Source organism: Episyrphus balteatus, chromosome 2 (genome assembly GCF_945859705.1).
Source record: "Episyrphus balteatus chromosome 2, idEpiBalt1.1, whole genome shotgun sequence".
Taxonomy (NCBI): Eukaryota; Metazoa; Arthropoda; class Insecta; order Diptera; family Syrphidae; genus Episyrphus; species Episyrphus balteatus.
The window spans coordinates 84,968,257-84,995,218 of record NC_079135.1 but is presented as its reverse complement, the minus strand read 5'-3'; the positions used below and the strand labels follow the sequence as shown (position 1 = coordinate 84,995,218).

General features: G+C 32.8%; 1 protein-coding gene across 5 annotated transcripts in view; it reads right to left on the bottom strand.

Annotated features, from left to right (window-relative positions):
- The window catches only part of LOC129912807 (rho-associated protein kinase 1), a 40,426-nt gene extending 17,940 nt beyond the window's left edge, over positions 1–22,486 (bottom strand). For 2 of the 5 annotated variants that reach the window (XM_055991243.1, XM_055991242.1), the window contains exons 1-2: positions 21,607–22,483; positions 14–159 (exon numbers count right to left, since the gene is read on the bottom strand). In XM_055991243.1, coding sequence (XP_055847218.1) covers positions 14–159; positions 21,607–21,641 — 181 coding nt within the window. In that variant the 5' untranslated portion in view covers positions 21,642–22,483. Of the gene's footprint in view, positions 1–13; positions 160–21,606 lie in introns of all 5 variants that reach the window. The other 3 variants (XM_055991244.1, XM_055991245.1, XM_055991241.1) reach the window with 3 other exon arrangements.
- Between the last annotated feature and the right edge of the window lie 4,476 nt (positions 22,487–26,962).

Sequence of the window (26,962 nt, the reverse complement as noted above, 5' to 3'; positions counted from 1 at the left end):
TAAATGTACTTACACCGCGAGGCATATGATTCTATGTTTTTAAGGATTTTAAGCGATTCATGGTCACAATCTGCAACCAGTGCTGTGACTGTATCCAACAAGCAATCCACATTGGCATGGCTAAATGGATCACGCATCCTCTCCTCCAAAAGCGCCGCTCTAAAAGAAGATAATAAAGATTGTGTTACATTGATAAATACATAGATCAAGTATTAATTATCTGTATTAAATTAATAGAAATAGAAATGTATAGAAGAAAATGGACTACAGATTACAGATTGAGATCGAAGTGTTTCTCATGGATGTTTAGTTTATCTTCGTACTGAAGGATATTTTTTTTATAATTTCCTAAAAGTGGGAAGGTTTTTAGAAAGTATGGAATTATATGTTGTGTTGAACGGGAAAATGGAAAATGGATTAAGATCCTCATTGATAAAAATGAATTGGGCTTATAATACTGTAGCTCTTGAATGTAGGGGAAAATTGCAGTGCGACCTTAAAGGTCTTTTAATGCTCCAATTTTTGCTACTATGGAATTTTTTTTTACAGTTCACCTAAAAGTCAGTAACCTGCAGATACTTAAGTATTTGGAATATTTAAAGTGGAGGTGAATTTTTTTTTCGCAATAATGGGTTCCCTTTGTGTCCATGTCGTTGGTGCATGAGTGTTCCACAGGTATCCAGTATGTGTTCTGATATTTATTCATGCTCGTTTCAGAGCCTTTAGGTGGCACTGTTTTCCAGGCCAAGTTTGCAATGGCTGTGAGGGAGCCTGCTATTATTCTCAGGTTATTTCTGCTCATATGGATGCAAGAATTGTATCATTTAAATTCCCAAAATAGTATTTTGGCTTGCCTGAGCATAGGAGTTTAGTTTTAAATTTGGTTCTTTTTGTATTCTCTTTAATGCTAATGCTTTATTTCCGCTAAGAGCAACGTTTCCAAAGTTGAGTGCTATGTTATTCTGTTTGAAAAGTTTGTGTACCTTTCTTTTTCAGTACCATACGAGTTTGGAGCTAATGGCATAAGTGTATTACTTTTGGTGCAGCTTGGCTATTAAAATGATGGTACATATGTTTAAATTTTTTGTATTTCTTCTCAATTTTTTTAAGTTTTTTCCTAACAGATTGAGGGTTTTGTAATTTTTGTCGAGATTTCGTTCCGTACATTATTGGTCATGTCGGTCGTTGAGGAGACTGTTCTTTCTGAATGGAAGTTTTAGTTCTAGTCCCATAGATTCCTGCCTCAGTCCAATCATTGTTTTTCGGTCAAATAGTATACCACCTCATTTTACAAAATTAATTGAACATAGAGCGACTTTGCACCACTTAAAAAGGAGTCTGATGATCGGGTTGGTCCCCGTGAAATAGCTATAACACCAGCCTATGAATTTGGTGGTATCACACACAAGTTGTTGTTGTTCATTCAAAACCTTTAATGTAAATTGATTACACACAGGCAGCAACACTGCAAGTATGAAAAAGACATAGAAAAACCACTTCTTACTTTTGTCTGCGTTTAAGGTTCCATCAAAGAAAACAAACAAAATTTTCCTGAAGTAAACGGCTGAAGAAATTTTAGTGAGGCAATGTTCAAGCATTCACTTCAAGGTTTTCTTAGCTTTTATTCAAATGTTGAAAGTTAACTAAACGCTTTTGTTTTCTTCATGTAACCAGCATCTCAAGTGTACAAAAGCCTAGTCAAAAGTCCACTTGAGAAAAATTTCGACTTGAGTGATAACCATTATTACGCTCGTATAAGCATGTACATAATAACTTCTACTTTTAAGTATTAAAACAGTTTATAGATAATTATTTGAAGAGTTTAATATCTTTTTAACTAATTTCCTTCTAAAATTTTGCAGTGTTTTTTTTTTTATTTTTGTGAGTAATCAACTTAAAAAAAAAAATATTTCTCTTTTTAATAGAAAGATGAGTGTACTGATAAAAATATAACAAAAACACAACAATTTATTATCCCATTTTCTAATCGATTCCTAATTGAATCAACTACTATCTCAAGAAAAAAAAATGTTTTCTATTGAAATTATCAGTTCGTTAAAGTAGTCTTTTGTTTTCTCTTCAATTTGCATTTCAATCATCCATATGCATGGAAATTCCCACAAAGATCAAACATTCAAAGCATTCTCAATCAATGATCCAGTTGGCGACACAATTTCTATGCAAAATAAAAACAAATATTAATCACTTCATTCAATTTTATTTGTTTCGTAAGTTTTGTTTTCTCTTGTTTTTTTTTTTTTTTTTTTTTTTGATTTTATTTTGATAAAAAAAAAAAACAAAGTACAGGAGATCATTGCCAAAGTATAGAAATAACAGTTCAATAGCACCACAAAACAAAAGCTTTTGAGCTCGTTGCGAGCGATAATTAAATTGTATTTTGAGGCTCATCGAGAACGACCCATCATCGTCTTTGTGTGTTTAAAAAAATACTCTCTGAGGTCGTGTAAACTCTTTTACGCATTCTTGTCTTCCAAATCATATATATTATTACGGTTGTCGAACACCCTTTTCCGGGACTTACACCGAACAGATTTTAATAAATTATATCTTAAAAAAAGGCGAATTTCTGCCGCCAGAATCTGGCAAAATATAAATATATAAATGTTTATAATTTTTAAGAAATCTTAATTTGTTTAAAAAATAATATTCCAGCCAAAATGAATTTTAAAATGACTTTTTATCACTTTCCAATGAATCTGGAAATGTTTGACATGGCGTGTTCCTGTTCACATTAGGGGTGTTCGTATATCATTAGTTCGTATCATCAGGGGCGTTCATTAGGCGAGTAAATTCTCCGATTTGCTTAAAAATTCTGATGGTTAACATTTTAAGCATTATTATGTACAAACAAATTGCAGATAAGTTTGGACAAAAATATGAAACCTGTCAAATTTTAGAAGTGGGGATGAAATCCTCTCAGAGAAAGAAAAAATTGTGCAAAAGTACGCAAACTCTTTTAGGACAAAATTATCATTTATTAAAAGAAAAAAAGAAGGCACTAGCTTTTGAAAGATTTCAGACTTTTGTCCGAAGAAATTTTTGGGCAGAAATTTGCAAGAAGAGGGGCTCTCTTTTTTGTAAAAAAAAAACTACACAGTTTCAGTCTAATCAAACAGGAATTGGGTTAAAAAAGTTGAAAAAAGGAGAATTATTTCTGTTTTAGGCAGTACCTAAACAGCCCTGTTACATGTAACATTAGTTATACATTTTTATTTCATTTTTGGAACACAAATTAAAAATGCCAACTTTTGAGGTTCTGGGTAGTCAACCTCCGTAAAAAAAAGATCACTCAAAAGTTTTATTTTGTATTTAAGTGCCTTATATTATGTTTTCACTAAAATCCAAATGAGATATTTTCGTAAACTATTTCATTTTGAATGGTTAATGGTTAATGGTTAACCCATAGAATCCGTTCCACCCGTTGTGTCAATCAATCCGTTGAAATTGAAGGATGGGACAGAAAGGGGTGACCCAAAGAATACGTTGCATGACGGATTGCTTTTTGACAGCTCACTTTAAATTCCAAGGTATGTTCGATATTTTCTCGATGAATGTGCACTAAGGAAGTTCTGATGCAAGAAATTGTTAACTATTATCGTTGTTCTTTTTTTTTTTAATAAAATAAAATACGCTACTAGACTTTATGTATGTTCTTGCTCTTCAGTTAAAAACAATTTTTAATAACAGATTATCATTTGTAGATATGACTTTGGCATAATAAAATTGAACTCTACAACAGAATTTTAGTATTTAATTGATATAATTTATTAGATATATCATTAAATGTTACTTTTATTACATTTTCTTCACAAATAAACAACTAAAGTTCACAATTCATAAAATCAGAAAAGAAAAGAACACAGTTCTTAGCTCTGAAATTCCCCGGTCTGCACTCCGAAACAGAAAATCGAACTGATCTATTGTTGACAACCAATGTCAAAGGATACGACAGATGAAAAAGTAGAAAGTTGAGCTATTTCTTCCGTCGAATTCGTCAAATACAAATAATTGATTTATTTTATTCATTTATCACATAATACGATATTTTGATAGGAATAATTATATTCCACATAGTGTAGTTCCGATAACCAATGAAAGATACAAAATATTTTGCTTATTTTTTACTTTGGTGTACTTAGCGTAGTTCCTTCAACATCAAGTGCGGTCCTACCTTTATTTTAATTATTCTTTCAGATCATTGAACACTTCTACATAAGATGTTTCCAAAATTATTGGAAAGTGGAAGTGTTCATCGCTTTTGACAGGATCTTTGGAATAAGTTCAGTGGGGAACTTCCAACGATTGTCAGTATAAGAAAATAGTCAAAAGAAAACAGAAAAAAAGAAAAAAAAATTTACAGCTATAGCTGGGATGGTGAAGACTGAAGACATAAACAAACAAAAGGAGGCGCGAATTGCGATAGAGTTTTGTGAATTTAGTTCGTGTTTTCCAAAATAAATATGTAAAATTAATTATTTTTTTTTAATTAATCGGAAATAAAAACTTTAAATTTGAAAACAATCGCGAAATATAAAAGTTTTTGTGGTTAAATGATTTCGAACACACAGTGTTTGTTGTAATGTAAGTGTGTGTGACAATATGTTTTTTGTTTACATTTTCCCTGCCGAGATATGTCAAATTAGAAAAGGAAAAGACAAAGATAGTTTTTGGAATTTCCCTTTATGAAAAAAAAACACCGCCAGAAACAAAACAATAACAAACGTTTAATGGCGTTTTTAATTGGCAATCCGGAATTGTTCTTCGATTCAGAATCCCAATTGAACAGTTTTTTTTATTCCGAAGAATCTGAAGTTTAACATGTGCCACATATATGTGTAATCGCGCCAAACTTCATTTGTTTTTGTGCTGCAAACATTTTGTACTGCTAACATTTAAATCTATGAATGTGTGAGTGATTCTGCTTCTGATTCTGTTTTTAAAACCAGAAGAGAAATTCTGTTTTTTTTTCAGAATCAGAACTGTCAGTTTTGATTTTTGGTTTTTTGTGAAATTTTTTGAATCCAAAATGGATGCCATGCTATGGTTTTTGTTTTTTTTTTGTGAAAAAAATTTGTTTGCATCCATCATGGATGTAATGGCCTTCCACTGCGGAGTTAATACTAAAAAAACAAAAGCGACTTTTCTGACAGACAGCTGCCAAAGTTTATGTACAGTGGTGCCAAATATTTGCATGGATTTCAAAAATCAATATAGATAAACAAAAAAACACACCTATGGTTTTTTTTCAAGATTTTTTGTAAGTACCTACATATATGTATGAACATATTCCGTAGGAACATTTCATCTTCCATTTGCCAGGAAAAGTCTGGGAAGTGTACCTATGTATGTGCATATATAGTATATACATACATAATGTACATAAGAAAAAAGCCGGAATATTTGAAGGCTCCAGGGGAAAAACAGCACAAGTCCATTCCAACTCATTTCGAGAAAAATGCGTTTTTAAATTTTGTTCTCCATACAACTTAGTACTTAGCACACAATTTATTTATTTTTTCAGCAAGGCTTAAATTTGTTTTATAAAAGTAAGGATGCCATCAGATAGTGGTCAGTAAATACTACAAGACCTCATCATTCGTTTATTTTTGACAAAAAGTGGACATGTGCCGTTTTTCCCCTGGACCCTTCATTTGCTCTTTGCGTGCTATAGGGGCGTAAGTGTTGCACCCCTATTACGATTGTCAACTATCAATTCTTTGCCCCTGGGTAAAAAGGACTTACATAAATGATAGTTTACCAGAAAATCCGATTGAAGTTGAAAATCGATGAATTTTTGAGCATTGATCCCCTTATTTTTATAAGAAAGAGTTACTCTAAATTTATGTTTTTGATACCAAATAAAAGAGCTTATTCTCTTTTCATCAAAACCCGAAAGTGCAATTTTGTGACTTAACCTCTTTGTAGCCGGAAGCAAAGAATTTATAGTTGTTAAAAAAAATTTGATCTCTTATTTGCTTTGAAAAAAATTTGAAAACGAAGAATGATGCTAACCGTGAAATGTAACTGAAAAGATCCATTAAAAAAATGACCAGTTTTCCCCCATTTCGATTTTAAAACATCAAATTTCAGTATTTATCAACTATCAATTGATAGTTAAGGTGGTGAATGCATGATTCAACATCGGTTCAAGTTCTTCAAATTGACCAAGTTTGAGATATTAGTTGCGGCAACCTGTTTGAAATAGAGTTAATTATAAAATGTATGTACAACTTAGGGAACCTAGAATTGCTAAATTTAATGTGCCATATTCATAGCTGTTTAACTTAAACTGGGGCTAATCCAATGTATTTTAAAAGGGATGAACAGGAGTTTTTTAGTAATTCTCGACTTTTTAAAAAACACACTCTGCATTTACATTTGTACCTACCTAGCTATACTTTCTTTTTATTTAAGCATGCGAGAAGTCTCGCACGGGTAAGCTAGTTACATCATTATTTGAATTCTTTAGAGTTTTTCTTAGCGTCTGCCGTCCGACGCACGAATTCGTGTCGTAGATGGATATTGAGGTTTTTGATTTAGAGCTCTCACAAGCTTCCTAATATTATTGAATGGCAAACAACTGTAATAGTAATAAACCAATATGACGTAGATTAGGTGAATTTGAAATTCACAATGCGAGCTGGTTTATTTTTGCTAGATGCTATGACATGCTGGTGATTTTTAGATATTGAGGAAAACAAGAAGAATAAACTAACGTATGTCAGCCGTTTATTTATTTTTAGTTGGAAATTATTTTTTAAACATATAGAAAAACGGCAAAAATATCTTAACATCTATCCCAAAGAAAAATGTTTTCATGAGACATCTTGTCTATTTTCTAAGATGAACAATTTATAAAAAAATATTTAGAAGAAGGGTTTACACTCTAGGGTTGATGTCATTTCTTGGCAAGCAAAGTAAATTAAAAATAAATTTTAACGATTATTTGCATAATTTTGCTTATGATTACCTTGTGGTATACCGATCTCTGAATTACTCATCTTGATTTATTTATATTTTTTTTCTTTGAGAAATATAGCTTAATATGGTAGGCTTTTGACTTTAAAACTACAACACATTCACATATACCAATAAGTGTTGTACTTCATTTGAAAGTTGGATTTTTGAGCAAATAAAACCATTTATTTACATATCGTCCCCCTTCATAAATTAAACTTATTCTGCCGTAACTTTATTTCTGTAATGTGTAGTTTCAAATCCAATTCACAGAAAATATGGTAAAATGATAACAGTAAGCATTCCTGAAAGAATGAGTACATAATATGAAGGTTGAATCTTTTGAGGAGAAAAATGCAGATCATCTTTTATGGAGAAGATGAGCGAAATAAGCGAAATAAAAAAGAATAGTTGTGTTATCTGCCGCATGAAAGAAAAACATTAAAGTTGCAGGTGACCTTATGGTGTGAGTTTGTTTTGGTTTTGGTTATGATCAACGAATTAGGTAATGAATAAGGCTAGGCGCACACATGCGATTTTCAGTCGTTGCGACTAAAAAGTCGCAGTCGCAACATAAAATTACCGTGCACACACTTGCGATTAAAAAATCGCGCGACTATTTTTTATTGCAAGAAAAAACATTTTGTTTGGTCAAAAAAAATTTGACCGTTTTTCGATAAAAAAAATGCATCATCTCAAAGATAAAGATCTAAAGAGCCACTGTTCAAATCTAATGGTCAAATGACCGCAAAGATAACAATCACGAAATCCGTTCGTAATGAAAAATTTCATACAAACAAATGGTATCTACGAGCGGATTTTATGATAAGGTGAATTCATGAAACGGTGTAAGCTCTGGTAAAAGTGGTAAAGTGATAAATGTGTCAAAATTTGGTAAGGGTTTGACAGCTTGTTTTCCAGATTAGAAATAGAAATAGATTCTCTGCAATGTGTATGTTTGTATCTTATTTTATTCCCCACGAGTACCATTATTTCACCAAAGCATTGAATACTCATTCTATAGTACTGGGTAAATTTCTGAGGGTCTTCTCTTAAATACAGCGCCAAATCGGCCTAACCCCAAAAATTTCGTTTTGAGAAAAACGAGTTTAAAGAAAATCATATTTTCAGGGTTTCTTTTATGTTGGCTTGTAAAAGTTATAAAAAAATATTATTTAATTCTTAGTTTGTATTTTTTTTTAGTTAGGAGTGTTGGTTATACTTTTGGGCTAAGGTCTGATATTTTTTCTATTCCGAAACTACATTTGTTATAAATGATTTAGGCAATTTTGTCGCCGAAGCCAAAATGGCGTCCACTAGAGTGACAAAAGTTTTTGGCTCTAATTTTAACTCTATTTAATATAATTTAATGGTAATGTATTTTTATACTATAAATTGTTTTATTGCGGTTCGATCTGTGTACTCAGTTTGATTTTTTTGAAAATGTGGGTTAGCCCCTTTTAGTTCTGAGCGCCTCAATTCTTATGAATTTTATGGAATTGTATTTTTAAATTTCCCATCGTTTATAAAAAAAGAGCCACTATACAACACTTTCTAGTAATAACGAAGAAAAAATAACAAAAATAATAAAAAAAATATCCATTATTGTACTTAAAACAATTGTTTCAAGTGTCGCACGAGCGGGCAGGTGCATTATATTCTGTATAATATATCCTTATGTGCAGCAAAAAAAAAAAAATCGCGAAAAATAGAACCGGATCCATTTTTTTTAACTTTGCGATTTTAAAATCGCAAGTCTGTGCGCGCTCATTTAAAATAATGTGTTTCATTTCTTGCGTCTAAAAAAATCGTGTGGTTGAAAATCGCATGTGTGCGCATGATTTGGTCTCTTAGTCGTTTTCGGTTTAGTCGCAAGTGTGTGCATAACTATGCTGGTCCATTTGTTTCATTTTAATTTGCGACAATCGCGTCGCCAAAAAAATATGACAATCGCGGCTATTTTTTAGAAGCATGTGTGTTCACCGGCATTGAAATGCGTGTGATCCATTTTTGCGACTGAATAATCGTGCGACTAAAATCGCATGTGTGCGCCTAGCCTAAAAAGAAGATTATCTCGATATTCTTCAATCTAATTACCACACATTCGACCAATTTAGTTATCAAATGGTAAGTTAGTTTTAATGACTTCTTTATTTCTTAGAATAATAAAATTTTGTAAAACATATTAATTTCTTAAACCTAATTGGTGTGGCCTATATGGATGTCTACCATATCCAATGGAAGCAACCATCTTCCAACAAGATGGAGATCCTTAGCTCAACGTAATTATTTTACGAACTTGCTTATAAAATCAAGTTTTCAATCTATGTGGGAAGCACAAAAAGCCTATGTAGATTTGCGTTCCATCAAAATTTTGGGTGCTATCGTAAAAATAAAGATGGCAGAGTACGACGAAAAAATAAAAAATAAATACATTTGTGGCACGACACCTCAATAACGAGCAATGACTAGTGACTGATAATTCCCAACCTTACTTGTGTGCATGTAATAATTTTCAAGAATGGAAGGGAGCTACAATTTACAACTGATTCTGAACGGCTGTAAATTGTAGAAGAATGTTTTTCTTGTAAATGATGGAGACTGGGAAATGAACCCAGACCTCTGACATCAAAGTCGATCGCACTAACAATCACACCACTGGGATTTTGTGCATTACACGAAAGTGCACCAAAAAACTTTGAATAACTGTGTACCGGAGTAAATTGTGTTATTGGATGGATTTTTTCACGAAATAATTGAAAAACTGTTTGAAATACAAAATTAAAGAAAAAAAGGATTTCTGAAAAAAATGAAGCACAAGTTGTTTATTTTTAGAAAAAAAAAATGAGAGCGACACGTTAAATAAACATTCGAATTTATTCGCGGACATTCTGTAAGATAATTTACTATTCTTCTTATTTATGTCCCACCAGTGACAGTAGAAAGAACGCTGTTTATTTTCAAAATACATAATAACTAAACTATAATATTTTTGCTATGATAAACAATTTCCAATCTTGGTATTATGAAAGTCTATTAAAATTATGTACAAATATGAGTAGAATTTGAAACGGAAACAGATTCATTAAACAAGCGTCTCACCCGTGACGATGAAATTTGCCTACAAATTTATTTCTACCGCTATTTTGTTAACGGCAAAACAGTAATCGAAAAAAAGTTTTTACTTAGAAAGCTTGAAAACATACATAATTTCAAAGTGTTCTTAACTCTTGACGACTAGATTTATAAAAAAAAAAAAACAACAAAAAATACATAAAGAACTGTTCCCTCAATATTTATTGCAAAGAAAGATGTAAAATTCATTTAATAATTTCACGAAGAACCAAAAATTTCGCGAATTCTTCAAAAGATGTGTCAGCTTGAAATATGAAAGACAGTTTAAAAAAAAAAAAAACAACCTGAGAATTACATAAATTGGCTCTAAAACCACTATCAAAAGTGCAGCGATTTTTCTAAATGTAAAAAAAAAAAAAAACGAATAAAACCAAATTCGATGTTTCCACATAAAAAATTAATGCTACTACTCTACTACTAAGGAGTTTGGTCTCTTTTTGATATATTCTTTATTTTATTTTTTCTTAATTTGTAATTATGCTGACTCTTGCCAATATAGTAAAAAAAAAGAAAAGTAAAAAAAAAAAACAAAACCTAAACCAAAATAAAAACAAAAAAAAATCAAATATGTACACATTCTTTTTCTGTCACGGATTACTTCTTGGTTGGAGTGGGAAAAGAATTTATTCGTAGTTATTTTTGGGATCGCGCATTAGATTTCATTGAGTGCTCTTGAATTGTGTTGACTTGTGTGTTGTTGTGTCTTTGTTGGTAATTCGTTTCCGAATGACTGATGAAAAAAATATCACAGGTCACACAGATTTGCTAGAGAATTAGCCAGTTTCAGGAAGTTAAATTGGCATTTAACACACGTTTAGCATTTGTTTTTGTGGTAAAAAGGTGTCACTGCTTCCAGAAATAGAAACAAAAATAGTTCCAAGGTATTTTTTTGCAAATATAAATTATTGGTAAACTATCTACATACCTATATAATTTTAAAAAATTATAATTTTTATTCTTTTTGTTAAGATTCTTCAAAATAAATTATTTTCCTTTTTTTTCATATTTTAAAGAAATATCAACGTACTGTTTGCGAACGAAAACAAAAATTATGGGTTTTAATCAAGAGCAAAATAACGATGATGGTTGTTTCGACTATTCGTTCGTCTTTGTGCTTTCGAACCTAAACGGGACAATGAATTTATTTACAACTTGGTATAGGTAATTTAAATTTTTTTTTTTAATATTCACATAAGTCTAGAAGACAAGAAATCACTCAAGAAATAACTAGCTCAATTAGAGAACCAATTGATCAAAGTGGAAGGATGGTGTGCCCACGAACTAAGGCTCTTTATGAATAGAAGCTGTACCAATACGAGCTTATTTATACATCTTTTTCGAAAGAGAGCTTCGAAGTTCGAACTCTAAGATCTTAGCCGACAAGTAGAAATAAAAAATGGTTCCTAGATATTTAAATTGCAATGAAACTATTAGAGAAATTTGAGTGATGCCAAACTTTGCGTTATATAGACGGAGATAAAAGCCAAAAATAGTTTTGGAGCTTATAAGAAAACATGACGAAAACACAGACGACGCTAATATTATGTACAAGAACAAGTTGCCGCATTGCAAGGTCATATGATTATTATATTAACGAGTTATGGGTCGTTTATTGGTAGTACTTTTACATTTATGAACTCTTCACCGGTTGATTTTAAGGTGACTTTCATTCAAAGTAATAGACCAAGAGTAGCCCGAAAATTCCTAATCCTGAATTAAAAACGCTGGAATTTTTTTTAACCCCAATTTTTTTTAAAATCTTTTCTCTGCTGATTAAAACCGAGTATTAAATCAAGATATTTGAGAGAATTCCTTCTTTAAAATTTAATTAAATCTTTACAAAATATCTCTTTTCTTCTTCCAGAAATCTTAAGTTGAACTCAATGTATTTAAGTATATCTTCTCTATATACAAAAATATTAAGTTCACTTGCGTAGCAAAAGCATTCTCGAAAAGTTCTTTACCGATCGCTATAAAAATTTTACAAAAAGTTATTTAGCTCTTTTAGAAACCGTCACAAATTTATAATTAAAAGAAATTATCACGTACAAAGCATTTTTGATTTTCTAACTTCAGATTAGGCTTTGCACACAAAAAACATGAGAAGTGTTTTTTTGGTTTCTGTAACAAGAAATGTTTATTTTTGCTGACTGGTGTAATTGGTGACTAAAATGAACTCTCTTATGGTTTCCTAATATTACTTTTCCAGTCTTGCCATTTTTTGACCTTTTTCAATACTGTTTTAGTAAAAGTAGTGCAGTCTGGGAAGAATGTGAATTCGTTCCAATTTTTGAACACCATAAAATAAGAAGAAAATTACATTGGCAAACAAAGGTATAGTGTATAGCAGGAATCCATTACTATAGAACACGAGATAACAATCCAACATGTCACTACGTTGATGGAGAATGCGAAACAAGTCTGTCAGTCTGTCTGTATCTACCTTAATGTAGTCTAAACTACTGGAGAGAATTTCAAACTTGTGAGACAAACTTGTCAGGTATAAGTTTATAAGATTTACTATAGGGAAAACTGAACATTTATTTTTAAGACCAAAATTGCGATATGCCCAAAATGGAAAAGGTTGGATTTCTCAAAATTATAGATTTATAAAAAGAATTTTTAAAAAAGCAACTTTAAATATAAGAGCTAGTAGGTGCGATATAGTCGTGCATTTTATTTTAAGAACCAAATCGGTTCTTTTTTGTGGATTTTTTGATTTATTTTTATTACTATAGGAAATGTTTTCGACATTTCAATAAAATGATTTCTGTTATGTTTTCTTTTCTATTCAAGTTTTTTTTTTAAGCCATCAGCCAGTAAAACAAATCATTTTCAACTCAACAATCTCAGACTATAATCTTTTGTTAATGACTCAACTTTTAAAACTGTTCTATAAAAACACTTAACTTACTTTATAATAAAACATATAAAAACAATTATTTTTTGCCAAACTATCAGCCCACAGCTGAATCATAATAAAAATAATATAATGCAGTATAAAGAGCGCAGCTAGCGAATCGCCATTTTCATAATTTTTTTTTTTTTTTTTTTTTGAGTTTTCATTTTTGTTCGTTTTGGACATTTTCCAATTTTATTTACGTTTTCGGAGAGAGAGCATTTTGGGTTCAATAAGTAAAAATATTAATAATAATTTTTTTGTTTGTCCCAATGACGACGACACATCGAGAAGAGTGACGCTGTTTACCGGACGCCCGCTCTCATGTAGGTTGACGGAATGTGTATTGCAAAATTATGGCATTGATGTTTAAAAATTTTAATAAAAGACATCAGCATGTTATTTTGGGTCAAATGTTTTGAACAAATCTTTTATAGAACACATTTTTAATTTGAATTTGTAAGCTATTTTAAAATAATAAATGCATATCGCAGGGAACATAGGGGAATGTCGACTAATGATCATAAATTATTTGGCGCCACACTTAAATGGAAAACTGATTGAAATGTTTTAGAAAATTTTAATACATTCTGGAAAAGCTATTAATGGACGGAGAAACAAATATTGTAAATTGGACGCAAATCGATTAATGACTTTTGTTACTACATTCTTGTTAAGTATTTCATCGAATTGTAAGTATGAAGGTGCGAAAAAAACAAAAAATTATTTTTTAATGTAAACGTAGGATTTTCCATGGAGGTCCGAAGACCATCTTCATTGCCTTATTCAGCAGGTTTTAATAGCCAGGATTTTTTTTTTAACAAAGAAAGTCGCTTATTTTCAACAAATATTTTACCTGCTTTCTTGTATTTTCACAAATATCGGCAATAACGAAACACCGAAAATCTTTCTTGGATCTGAGTCCTTCATTTGCCATAATGCAAATTTTAAGTTGGAAGCTAAACACAGAGTAGATTCTGTATATTAAGTAAACAGTTGAAATCAGTGGTTGTCCGGCGCGTCTAAAGTAGAGTGAGAAAGGCAGTGGTGCAAGGCAGTGGCGGCCGTGGCAAGATCGATTAAAAAAAAAACTTAAACTTTGTTTCCTCACAGTGCTGGCAATTTAGGGAGAGAAGCTAAAGTCTATGAAGATTATTGTAGATTTACTTTGTAGCATTGCGAAATAAGATCAAGTCTCGGATCTTTATTTATGATAGCTTATCTATGTATGTCTCTGAAGACTTTTCTCCCAAAGCAAACGAACGACCGTTTCTTTTTCTTGGTAAGTTATAAAACTAAAAGGCACCCGCCACAACATACATATCTGAAGGTATTATATTTAAGCTTATTGTATCAGTGAAACCAAATGGCGATGTATCCCAGCATGCGGCTTCCTTAAGCTATTAAATATATGAAGGTTGATAGGAGACGCAGGAGAACGCAAGAGCATAAATCTGGCAGAAACGGAAATCTCTAGCTAACTTTTTTCAAAGCTATGTCAGTGATCTCGCTGACCACCGTTGAAAACTTTCCTTATACTAGAATAACTAGATTATCCAGGTATGCTACTGTCTTCTACATTCTTTACAAGAATGTTTCTTTTTTATGAAAAGTAATTATTATTTGTGGTAGTTCCGTGTCACCCGAATTTATGCTGAACTTTGACCTTGAATAACTTTAGAACTAATAAGTTCAATGAATTCAATGAGCGTTAAATTTTTAATTTAAGAAATATTGCTATAAAACAAATTACTAAATTCAGTAAATTTTGTTTTGAAATAAGTGTTGTTAACACAAAGCATCAAAGAAAAAAAACGTATTCGTTCTAACAAAACAGTTTATTGTTTTTTTTTTTTTTCAATTGAAATTCAGCCAAATGGAATACATAATATGTATTCCATTTGGCTGAATGTTATTCTCTTTTGGAAACACTTTACTTAATCAAATGTCAAACGAAGAATTCACATTGAAGTCTTTTGAATATTTGAAAGAGTAAAGTGCGATTTGTTAGACAACAAGTGATGAATGTTCTTGTTTCTTGGAATAAATGGTAAAACCCGAAAAAGAAAAATAATCTAAAATACGAAGATCACTTCCTGTTATTTTATTTTGTATTATTTTATGTATTTGTATTTATTTGGTGTTAAAATGATTTGATTTACAATATTTGTTTCTTTTTTCGTTAAAGTTAATTAATTTAGTGTAAAAACAAAACAAAACATTGTGTGCTTGTGTTTGTATACCACTGACACCACAAATAGAAGTATAAATTCTTGCCCCACCTTAATAATAATCTATAAATAGTATTCAACTTGTTCCATTTAGTTGAGGATAGACTTTTATGCAACTTCCGAAACATCAAAAAGTTGATGAACATATCTAATTATGTAAATGCATTTCAAAATACAATTGATACATACAATTTCTTAAGTACCTTACAGTGTTTGCTTATTAAAAATAGTTTAGTTTCTAATACATTCGAACTTCTTTTGGGGTTGATGAAAGAAAAGTCGCGTTTTCAAGTGTTTGGTAGCAAATATATACAAAATGTATATACATATATGTATGTTGTATAAAGATGTAGGTACAGATGGCCTACTGGTCGATATGTTTTTAGCAGATGGAGACAATCTGGTCAGGAACATATCCTAAATCAATTTACAATCTGGTATGCTGAATGAATTAAAACATAGAATGTCTCATATACAAGAGAGGTCGCCTATAAAACATTTTGGTTTAAGACTTGGAAAACTAAAATCCGGGAAAACAATCATAAGGCTCGATTCTCCACAGACGCTTTGCTGTGATTGGATCATATTTGATTTTGTTCATTAATAGAAATTGATATAGCTCAATAAAAATGCCTAAACCGAAGCAAAGAATTTGAATAGAGGAAAAGTTGAGTGTTGCAATCTGCCTACGAGCAGAGCTGGGTTAGTCATCGCCATTTAATTTGAATTTTCGATTGCGACCGAAATTTTATTTATCTCTGTTAAGAAGCTGCCAACTCTACGATACCCGCTAGTGCCATGAATGACTCTTCGAGTAATTAAGGGCGTAAACGGATTCATGCGACTTATCTTCTTTCACACTAGTCTAGTAGCAAGAGTTCTCAAAGTTCTTGACATTTACATTTGCTGGCCCGGATAGTACTCTCCTATCGTTCTGAACAGGTGTTCTTTCAAGCTGGCTAAACCACAGCTTGAAATTTTCCATCTGTCAGCAGTGAATAAAAACATTATTCGTCATGCCTGCCCCTAAGAGAGGCGAATCTTCCTCATCCTCAAACTACCAACCGTTTGCACTTACATACGTCTCTTTTTTTAAAGGTCATGGAAACACTGACTAATTACCAACTTAAAACCCAGTGCCTTGAAAACAAATAACGGGGCCTGGACCAACTCCTGTGAAGAATCACTCAATTTGCTACTAGATACTCATTTTCCAAGTAGCTCAAACATTATAAACAGAGTCGACCCATCAGGGCCAGACACAAATTCAAAAAACAATCTTGGTCTGATTACAAGAGAGAAGCTAAAGTGGGCCATCAACGCCTTCAAACCATACAAATCCGCTGGACCGGATGGTATAATACCAGCCGAACTTCAAATGGCATCAGATATTCTAATTCCCATCTTAGAGATAATTCTGAATGGATGTGTAAAATTGAAACACATCCCTGCCCTATGGAGAGAAGTTAAAGTTGTATTTATACCCAAAGCAGGCAAATTCTCTCATGTCAATCCGAAAGACCTCCGACCTATCAGCCTATCATCATTCCTTCTTAAAACCTTAGAACGAATGATTGATATCCACTTGCGTAATGTCATAGATCCCAATCTTATATCTACAGCACAACACGCTTATTGTAAAGGGAAATCGGTTGAAACAGCACTACATACTGTAGTGCGCACTATTGAATATTCCCTCCATCATAAAGAGTTCACCTTAGTTGCATTTCTTGATATTGAAGGCGCGTTCAACAACGTCAGCAACATAGCAATCACAAATGCACTGAAGAACCTTAAAGTAGATAGCTCACTGAGCGAGCTAATAGACCTTATGCTGAAAAGCAGAATTATTAACTCAACTCTAGGAGATTTCTCAGCAAGAAGATCTGTTAGTAGAGGTACACCACAAGGAGGGGTACTCTCCCCACTCCTGTGGAACTTAGTGGTTAATGAACTACTAGTCGGTCTAGAAGTAGATGGATTCAAAGTGATTGCATACGCTGACGACGTCGCCATTGCCATATCAGGAAAACATCTCCATACTATAATAGAACTAATGCAAACTGCTCTAAATAAGCTACTAAAATGGGCAACAAACTGTGGATTGGGGGTAAATCCTCAAAAAACAGAACTTGTCCTCTTTACAAAGAAATATAAAATTCCACAACTAGACCCCCCCTCTATTAATGGTGTTCCACTTAATTTTGCCAGCGAAGCCAAATACCTGGGTCTTATTTTGGATAGCAAATTAAACTGGAAAACCAACATACAAGAAAGAATAAGAAAAGCCACAGTGGCACTCTTTTCTTGCAAAAAAGCTATAGGGAATAAATGGGGACTATCTCCTAAAATAACTCATTGGCTATACACTGCAGTCATCAGACCTATTCTCACTTACGGGGTAGCAGTTTGGTGGACTGCTCTGGAAAAAGTAACATATCGAGACAAGTTAAGCAAAGTCCAACGTTCAGCCTGCATGTGCATCAGCGGAGCTCTCCGTTCGACACCTTCCGCCGCTCTTGATATATTACTCAATCTTCCACCCATAGATATATTCAGCAAGCAGGTGGCCGCGAGCACTGCTATTCGACTCCAAGCCATCTCTCAATGGACCAATAACTCTATTGGCCACACAAATATTCTGAATTCATTCGGATCAATCCACAGTCACTCCGACTACACCACCCCACAATTGGTTTTCGGCAATAATTATGAAGTCACCATCCCAAATAGATCAGAATGGGACAATGCCGAGTTTCTAAGAGATGATTCAATTCATTTCTATACAGATGGTTCTAAAACCAATGACGGAGTGGGTGGCGGGGTTTACTCCGATAGACTTAATGTTAGTCTCTCCTTCCGTCTCCCTAATCACTGCAGCGTGTTCCAAGCGGAAATAATGGCGATTAAAGAAGTACTGACTTGGCTCAAAGAAAACGTGATATCTACATCGGATATCCGCATCTTCTCTGATAGCCAGGCCGCCCTTAAATCGTTAGCTTCGGTTTCCACAAACTCCGTTACTGCCCGCGACTGTCGATCATCTCTCATGGAGATGTCAGAACAGTTTAACATTCACCTTTTTTGGGTGCCGGGTCACAGAGATATTCTGGGAAACTGTGAAGCAGACGAACTCGCCAGAAATGGAACTCTAATACCAATTTTACCCAATAAGGCAAATATTGGTATACCAATCGCAACGTGCAAACTCATGCTGAAGCAAGAAGCTATAGAGGCAACAAACATACGATGGTCAAACATTATAACTTGCCAAACGACCAAGCAGATCTGGCCTAGGCTAGATCCAAAACGTTCAAAAAATTTGTTGTCTCTAAGCAGATTGCATATCAGCTCTGTAATAGGTGTCTTAACAGGACACTGTCTCATAGGTAGACACGCCATAAGACTTGGCGTAATCTCTAACGACTTCTGTAGAAGTTGCCTTGATGAGGAAGAAGAAGAAACAATCCAACATCTTCTCTGCTCATGTCCTGCCCTTTCCAGTAGACGTAAAAAATACCTGGAAAAATATTTCTTAGAAGATACCAGTGAGCTAATCAATACTGACATCTTCAACCTTCACCGCTTTATTAAAAGCTCCAACTGGTTTAATTAGTGAGGAATTTCCTCACAAAATCATGGTATCACAACGGACCAATAAATGGTCTAAGTGTGTCAGTTGTTTTCCTGACAGCCATTTCTACCTAACCTACCAACTTAAAAAATATCTCGAGCAACGAAAGTTTCTTAATGACCGTTTCTTAATTTACTGTTTTTTTTAGCAATAGGTCCACTGGTGATCTGATAGTTTATCTTACCCAACAGTGGAGAAAATCTTTACACCGTTTAGGAAACCGAGCTGCTTTTCATTTTTGATAACTGCATTACAAGCAAACTTCTGTGGAATTAACACATACACGGCTGTTCTAATATTTGTCGGAATTTGAAAACGGAAACGAAAATTGAATCCGTACGCATTTAAAAACGTTTGTTCTGATTTCCATTCGAATTTTTTGTCGGAGAATATTTTTTTCCTGTAGCAAATTGCTACCCGGAATGAAAACGGCAAAAATATTTCGGATTGTAGGTGCGTTCGTTTTTCGAAACATTTATGAGTTCGCAAAATGTGTTCGAATACGCAACTCGTAACAGCTAGAATTTGAAAACAAGAGAAAATAGAATTTCCTCCAAAGATGAAAGAAATTTTCCACCCCGTCTGACCTAGTAGTAATTTATGAGGCATATATTTCTCCAAGATTCGAGTATATTTTACACATTTGGGCAGATGGGTGCAATACAAAATTGAGCTTTAAAAATGATGCTCATGCTTCACGTTTTATCGTTATTTTAATAATCAATGTTCTGATGAAATAGTTAGTTACATTCCTTTCTTCAAACAATTCAAACGTAAACTGGTGCTTCAAGGAATGCTCTTGCTCATTCGTTTACGGTCGAGTCCAATTTCTGACCTACCGTTAAACAGAGAGAATCTTTTTTCAGCCGCACTACACGAATGTGTAACACGTTACCCGCCTCCATTTTTCCCTCCCATTTCAAAATTCAGAACTTCAAAACTAAGGTTCATCGTTGGTTCCTTTCAAACCCCTCCCTAGTTTTCTTATTCTAGTACTGTATGCATCAAAAGTTTATGCTATTGTTGATTCATTAGCTTAAAATCTAGATTACGCACAACAACTAAAGGGTTGATAACTTGTGACATTGAAACAGGGAGTAGCTGGAAAATTAAACATTTAAGACAAAAACAAGTGCAAGACACAAGTTATTGGTTTAGAATCCTCTCCTGAGGTGTTGCAGTTGAAGGGGTTGAATGTAAAATGCTGCTTGGTACATAGTTTAGTCAAAATCACAGCAATAATATTCTCTATCATTTCCATCGGAAGTGATAAGTTGTTTTTTGCTGTTCGGTTGCATTGAGCCCAACATGCAGAAAGTTAAGGCACTGTACGAATTGAAATCGACATATACATTAAGTCCTACAAGAGTGTAAACAACAATATTTCCTTGGTGGACTATAAGCAAATTTCACAAAGGTTGCAAGAGCATGAAAGAGAATGGCGAGATGTCTATGCGAAATAGAACCCCCTATTATTTAGGATTAAAAATTAATAATTAAACAATGAAGGTATTTCTACCTAATAATCGATTAATTTGGCAATAAACTGCAAGCATGGTTCTATTGTATAAAAAAAACCTTCATAATTAACATTAATGCACTGCATGAGAATAAAGTACATCTATTGATCTGTCAGCCACCTCCCAAAAAGAACAAAATTTTACTATCTTTTTAATTTCTCTATATTCTCTACCGAAAACAGATAGGCAGACAATCACAAAAAAAAAAACAACAACAACAAAAACTAAACGGAAAAGAGAGAAAATATATAATAAAAACAAACATCGCACGCCACCGCAAAATCAAGGATGTTCATGTTATATACCTATGCAACTTAAATAAAAAAAAATAAAATCAATAATTTGCATTATATGAAGTGGAAGGTTGATATGGTACCTAAACTTATAGGTTCCGCGGCACCATCCGGCATTTACTTAATACATAAGGAGTCTGGCTAAAATGTTTCTTGTTTCTTTGCTTAAAAAGCTTTAAAAACATTAAATTAAAATGGGACAAAAAGAAACTATACCTATATAATTTGTCGGTTTCCTTCACAAAATATGACCATCAACTTAAGAAGCCCCCAATCAAAACAAAGCCGACATGAAAAGCAAAAAAGAAATAACAACAACAACGAATGCCAGATGCACAACCAACAACAGCAGCAATCGGAAGCTACCACCACCCGCACCACGTTTTTGTTGTTGTCTAACCATTCTTCTACTTATAATTTCCTGGTACACACAACATACCTACCTACCACAAAGTTGTTGTACTTCTATGTACCTTCTATCTATCTCTCTAGCTAGCTATAAAAATCTTCTTTTAACTAAATTTACATCCACATTTTTAATAAATAAATAGTTCTGTTTCTGCTTCTTCTGATGTGATGTTTTTATTTTTAAATAAATAAAAAAGAAAAAAATCAATTATGTAAGTTTCTTTCAAGTCCGCATAGGTAACCTAACTGGGTAAACGGAAGAAAGATGATGATGATGGGGTTGAGGTAAAGTTTTAAAAGAAGATTGGTTTTATAATACAAATTCTATAAAATACTGAAATAAGTAGTAGAAGAATAAGCACTATATTTAATTGAACTTGTTAAATTTTATTGATTTAATATAGCTTTTTATGGCCTTTAGTCCAAACAAAAAATTGGCGTTTTGTCCCTGTGGAGCTCACTTAGAGCGATTAATTTGTGTAGACAAAATGTAAAAGAAAAAAATTACCTTTTTCTGCGATCTTCGTCTATTAAGCCGGACATTTTTACTTGTGGGATTATGTCCTGCTGCTCCTCCAGACTCCGGGTAACTCTTTCTCGATTAACAATCAAATCCTGATGGAAATGACTGTGACAATTTGTCTAGGCAGAAAAGTGTTGTCTTCTCAAACTTCCTTTTCTTATCCGTGGGGAATATTGGGAAATTCCTTAGGGAACTTGCGTCGAAAACATTAAAAATGCAATTTTATTGAATTTTTCGATATTTTTTTTCGTTGTTTTCTCGTTTTTTACTTTTCCTGATTTTCTTCAAAATTTATTCAAAGATATTCTTCATTTTTATGTGAATTAAGTGATTTTACACTCATTATCGACATTTTAATAACTGCAAAGCGATGACAATTTAATGTAAATGGTGGCACAGCGGAGCGCCTCCCGGATTCGAGTTCTCGAGATGATTTGGTGGCTATAACCGCGGCGCCTGCGGGACGACTACACATCCAAGGAGCTTATTTATTTTGCACGCTTTTTTGTCCGACGACGACGAGAGTTCATCAAAAAGAAAAAAACAAAATTGATAAGAATCAAAAACAGTCACAATTTTGTTTGTTTTTTATTTTATTTTCTCGTAGTTTTGTTAGAGAATTATTTTCCACCAAGAAAATATAAAAAAATTCTTTTCTTTTTCTCTGGAACTATTTGGCAAGGTGGGTCTTCGTCGACGAGACTTTTTCGATTTTTTTTTGTCGAGTTTTTTTTTTTTTAATGCGGGCGACAAAGGAAAAAAATTGTACGACAAGAAAGAGTAAACGAGATAATGAATCAACTATTTAGTGAAGAAGGAAAAGAGAGAGAAAAGGAAAGAAATACAAATGAAAAAAAAAAACGTAAAACACACAGCGATCGAGATTTTTTTTTTTGTGTCGAAGGTGATGAATTTTTTTTTTTGGTTGAAACTTTCGTTGGTTTGGAAAAATTTACGGCGAGGGTTTTTTAGTATCACGAAATCACATTGTAAATGTATTGAATAACTTGTGCATAAGATAAGTTTAATGGAAAATTGAAATATTTTATAAAAGTTGATTTGATGTTTTTGTGGAAAATTATAAAAATGTAAAAAAAAATTTTTGTCGTCCAAGAGATTTTCGCGTATCCGTGAGGAAGACACACACAACACACACACATACACATACATACGTCAGCGGTTTTGCCTTTCATTCAAGCAGTTGTACCAATATGGAGATGAGGAAATGCATTTTTTTTGTTTTGCTGAATGATTTTAGTTTTGTTTGAGGTTTTTTGGATGGCAGTAGTCAGTGAGTAAATTAATGCATTGGGAGCAGGTTACACTATTTTAAAACTAGGTTTCAAGTAGAGCCTACTATTGCACGTGTATTAAGGTACACGTGCTACACGTGTATTTAAATAATTCGTGCCGAAGCACGTGTATTTGTAAATACACGTGTATTTATATTTACACGTGTATTTATATTTACACGTGTAAATAGCGTTCGAACAGGTAGATTTGGTGGCGATTTCCTAAAATATGTATTATATTGAATGAAAAGGATATTGTTCAGGTTTTTGCGGTTATTGGCTAGATTTACACATTGAAATTACACGGAAAATTTAATTGGAAATTCTTATTCAACCCTAGCCATATAAATCTTGGAAAAAAATTTTGACCCGATTCCCATTATCGTATCGAACTGAACTTTGTACACATATGAAGTTTGGATTGCAACGCAATATTTTGGGGTCCGAACTCAGGGGAGGGGCATTGAGGGGTTGAAACACCCCAAATATATTTTATCCCATTCTAAATATCACAAAAGCTTTTGTAGGTAATTTGCAAGAGAGGGGCTTTGGGAGCTCATACCACCCAAGCAAATTATCATCTTCTTTCAAATATTATACGACTAAAAAGTAAAAAAATAAAGCAGATTAGATTAGATTACCAAGCAACAAAACATATAAAATAATTAAATTGACTTTAATCAATCAAATTTTAGATCAAAAGGTGTAGAGGGTTTGGTTCAAACTGTCCAAAAGACGTTCTAAATTTTGTTTAACCATTTCACATAAATCAATCAATTATTTTATAGTTTTTAGTGCGTATGCGCATTTTTAATTGTTTAAACTATAATATTTTTGTTTTCATTTTGTTTTTATTGATACTTACGTTACAGCCCTGAGAAAGACACAGTAGGCAATATGCAAATATATCTTGGAAAAATTTATTAGCTTTTTTTTAATGAAAAGGCACATCATTATTTTTAATTTTTGAATAAATTATTTATAAGGTCTTCAAAAAGTTCAAATACTTTTTTTCCAATTCGAACTATTTATTTGCACAATAATCTTCAGTTGTTTAGTTTTAAAAACTTTTATTTTACCCCCAAAAAGCAAAAAAATCATTTTGTTTCGTATTTACACGTGTAAATATAAATACACGTGTATTTAATAAATACACGTGTAAATAAGATACACGTGTAAACGTTTTTTAGATACACGTGTACACGTGTATCGGGTACACGTGTAATTAAATACACGAACAAAATCGTAGGCTCTAGTTTCAAGTCTAGTACGCAGCTGAAGTGAATCGGATATTTTCCATACAAAATTTCGTTAACGAAATCTTGAACGAAATTAAATTTGTTTTGTTTCTGCTTTTAAATTTATTTTCTGATGTTTTTTCTTGAATTTTTTTATTTGTATTTTTATTAATTTTACTTTGCTATAACACCCGATGGTATTTTTTTGTTGTCAAGCCTAATACGCAGCTGAAGCGAAACCAAAAACTTTCAAGTCTCCAAAGTCGACAACGAAAATGCTAAGTCAGCTATTACATTAAGCCTCAAGAGGCTTGACTCTTTTTTCGAATTTTCTTTTAATAATCATTCTGTGAGGCGCGTACTATTACACGATGCCTCTTGAGTCAAAGACTCAAATTTGACATTTCTCTTTTGATTTAAGTATTGTTGTTGTTGTATTCCACCAAGAAGCAAAAAGAATGAAAGAGAATGTTGAAAAAAGAAAGAGTGGAAAAAGAAACGTCAAAAAAGAGTCTCAGAATTTTGGCCCACGACTCTCCGGTCGGATAATTTTTTGTTTGATCTTCTATCTCTTTTGCACTCATTAGTTTTGAAAAGAAGCGTGCCTCTTGAGGCTTCATGTAATAGCTGACTAACGAAAAAATATCATCGAGTATTCTGTCAAAGTCAAAAAAATTCAAAATTATTTTAAAATCAAGAGAAATCAACAGAAAATAATTTTTAAAGCAAGAAATAAATTATTTAAAAGTGGAAAAACCAGTCAACACTGCTTTTAGTTCAAGAAAAATGCACAGGACAGTAAAAGTAAGTGACAAAATGAGTGAAAAATCTCCAATTTTTCGCTAGAGCTGCGTACTGAAAAACGAAAAGCAAAACGAAAGTTTTCGTTCAAGATTTCGTTAACGAAATTTTGTATGGAAAATTTGGTTTTGCTTCAGCTGCATACTAGGCTCAACGAAAAACCATCGGGTATTAGCAAAGTAAAAATAATAAAAATACAAATCAAAAAATTCAAAAAAAAACATCAGAAAATAAGTTTTAAAGCAAAAACAAAACAAATTTAATTTCGTTCACGATTTCGTTAATGAAATTTTGTAGGTATGGAAAATTTCGTTTCGCTTCAGGTCTGGTACGCTGCTCGCGCTAAATTTTAGCTCCCATACAAATTATCGAAAATTTTTAGCCGATATAAAATGGATCCCATACAAGTTATCGATAACTTGTATGGGAATTTTATCTCAGCTAAAATTTAGCGCGAGCAGCGTACCAGGCTTCAGCTGCGAAACTAAAAATTTTGAAGTCTCCAAAGTCAACAGCGAACATATAGGTGTGTTTTTTATTACCACAGGTCTTCACTGGACAAAAAAAACGGCAATTTACATGTTAAATGCAACAACACTTTAGCCATTTGGGCTTAGTTGTTTAGCCCGGAGAATTCTCTGGTCTTAACTTTTTCAACAGATATAAATCTGTGCTACCAAATTAACTTGTTCATAAAATGTTTAGAATTTGTTTAAAAACATCAAAACTGATGTTTGGAATGACAGTTATTATTTTTAATATTTATTTAATAGTTAGTTTTTTTTTTAAACACACAAGAATATCCAAAAGCGAAAAATATGACAACTCTTATATTTTTTTGTGACAGCTGATTTCGGAACATTTAATATGCAGTGCTGCCAATTTTTCTCGCTAAAGCCTGGTACGCTGCTCGCGCTAAATTTTAGCTCCCATACGAATTATCGAAAATTTTTAGCCAAGATAAAATCGATCCCATACAAGTTATCGATAACTTGTATGGGAATTTTATCTCAGCTAAAATTTAGCGCGAGCAGCGTACCAGGCTTTAAGGCTTAAAAGTGCAAAAGTGTACCAGGCTTAAGCCTGGTACGCTGCTCGCGCTAAATTTTAGCTCCCATACAAATTATCGAAAATTTTTAGCCGAGATAAAATGGATCCCATACAAGTTATCGATAACTTGTATGGGAATTTTATCTCAGCTAAAATTTAGCGCGAGCAGCGTACCAGGCTTTAACTACATTCACCACTTTTTGCAAAAGCCTGGTACGCTGCTCGCGCTAAATTTTAGCTGAGATAAAATTCCCATACAAGTTATCGATAATTTGTATGGGATCCATTTTAGCTTAGATAAAATTTTTCGATAATTTGTATGGGAGCTAAAATTTAGCGCGAGCAGCGTACCAGGCTAAAAGTACAAAAGTGAAAAAATTTTTATTCTCGCTAGCGAAATTATTTTTGTAAAAAAGAGGATACCAAATTGTTTTTAGACAAAAAAATAAGCTTTCTGCGTAATTATTTTTAGTTTTCCACCTGGAAAAACTATAAAAAAATACGTTTGAAAATGTTCACTTTTGTACTTTTTCACTTTTTGAGCCAATGTAGTTAGGCCTTTACAACGATACAAGACCATTTGCATCGAATGGATGCTTTATTTTATGCATACAAAATGCATCAAATAGTGGTTTTATGATTTTATTAATTTAGCATATGTAACGAAATATTGGAAGATGAATTCTATGATGCCGATCCTATAGGTTCCCCCAATGTTTCGAATCCAGTGAAAATGAAAACTTGGCCCTGCGAAATTTGTATGAAGCTTTTATCGTGCTATCTTAAAACTGTAATAATTTTAATTCAACTTGTATAGTAATGCCAACTTTTCACGAGTCGTTTTTAGCCTCACGATATGTCGGTCGACTAGGATTTTTCTATGGGGATTGTCACTTTAGTTGCCTGCGACTCACGTTCACACGGGTCGAAAAGCTTCACCGCACGGCAAAAATCGACTCG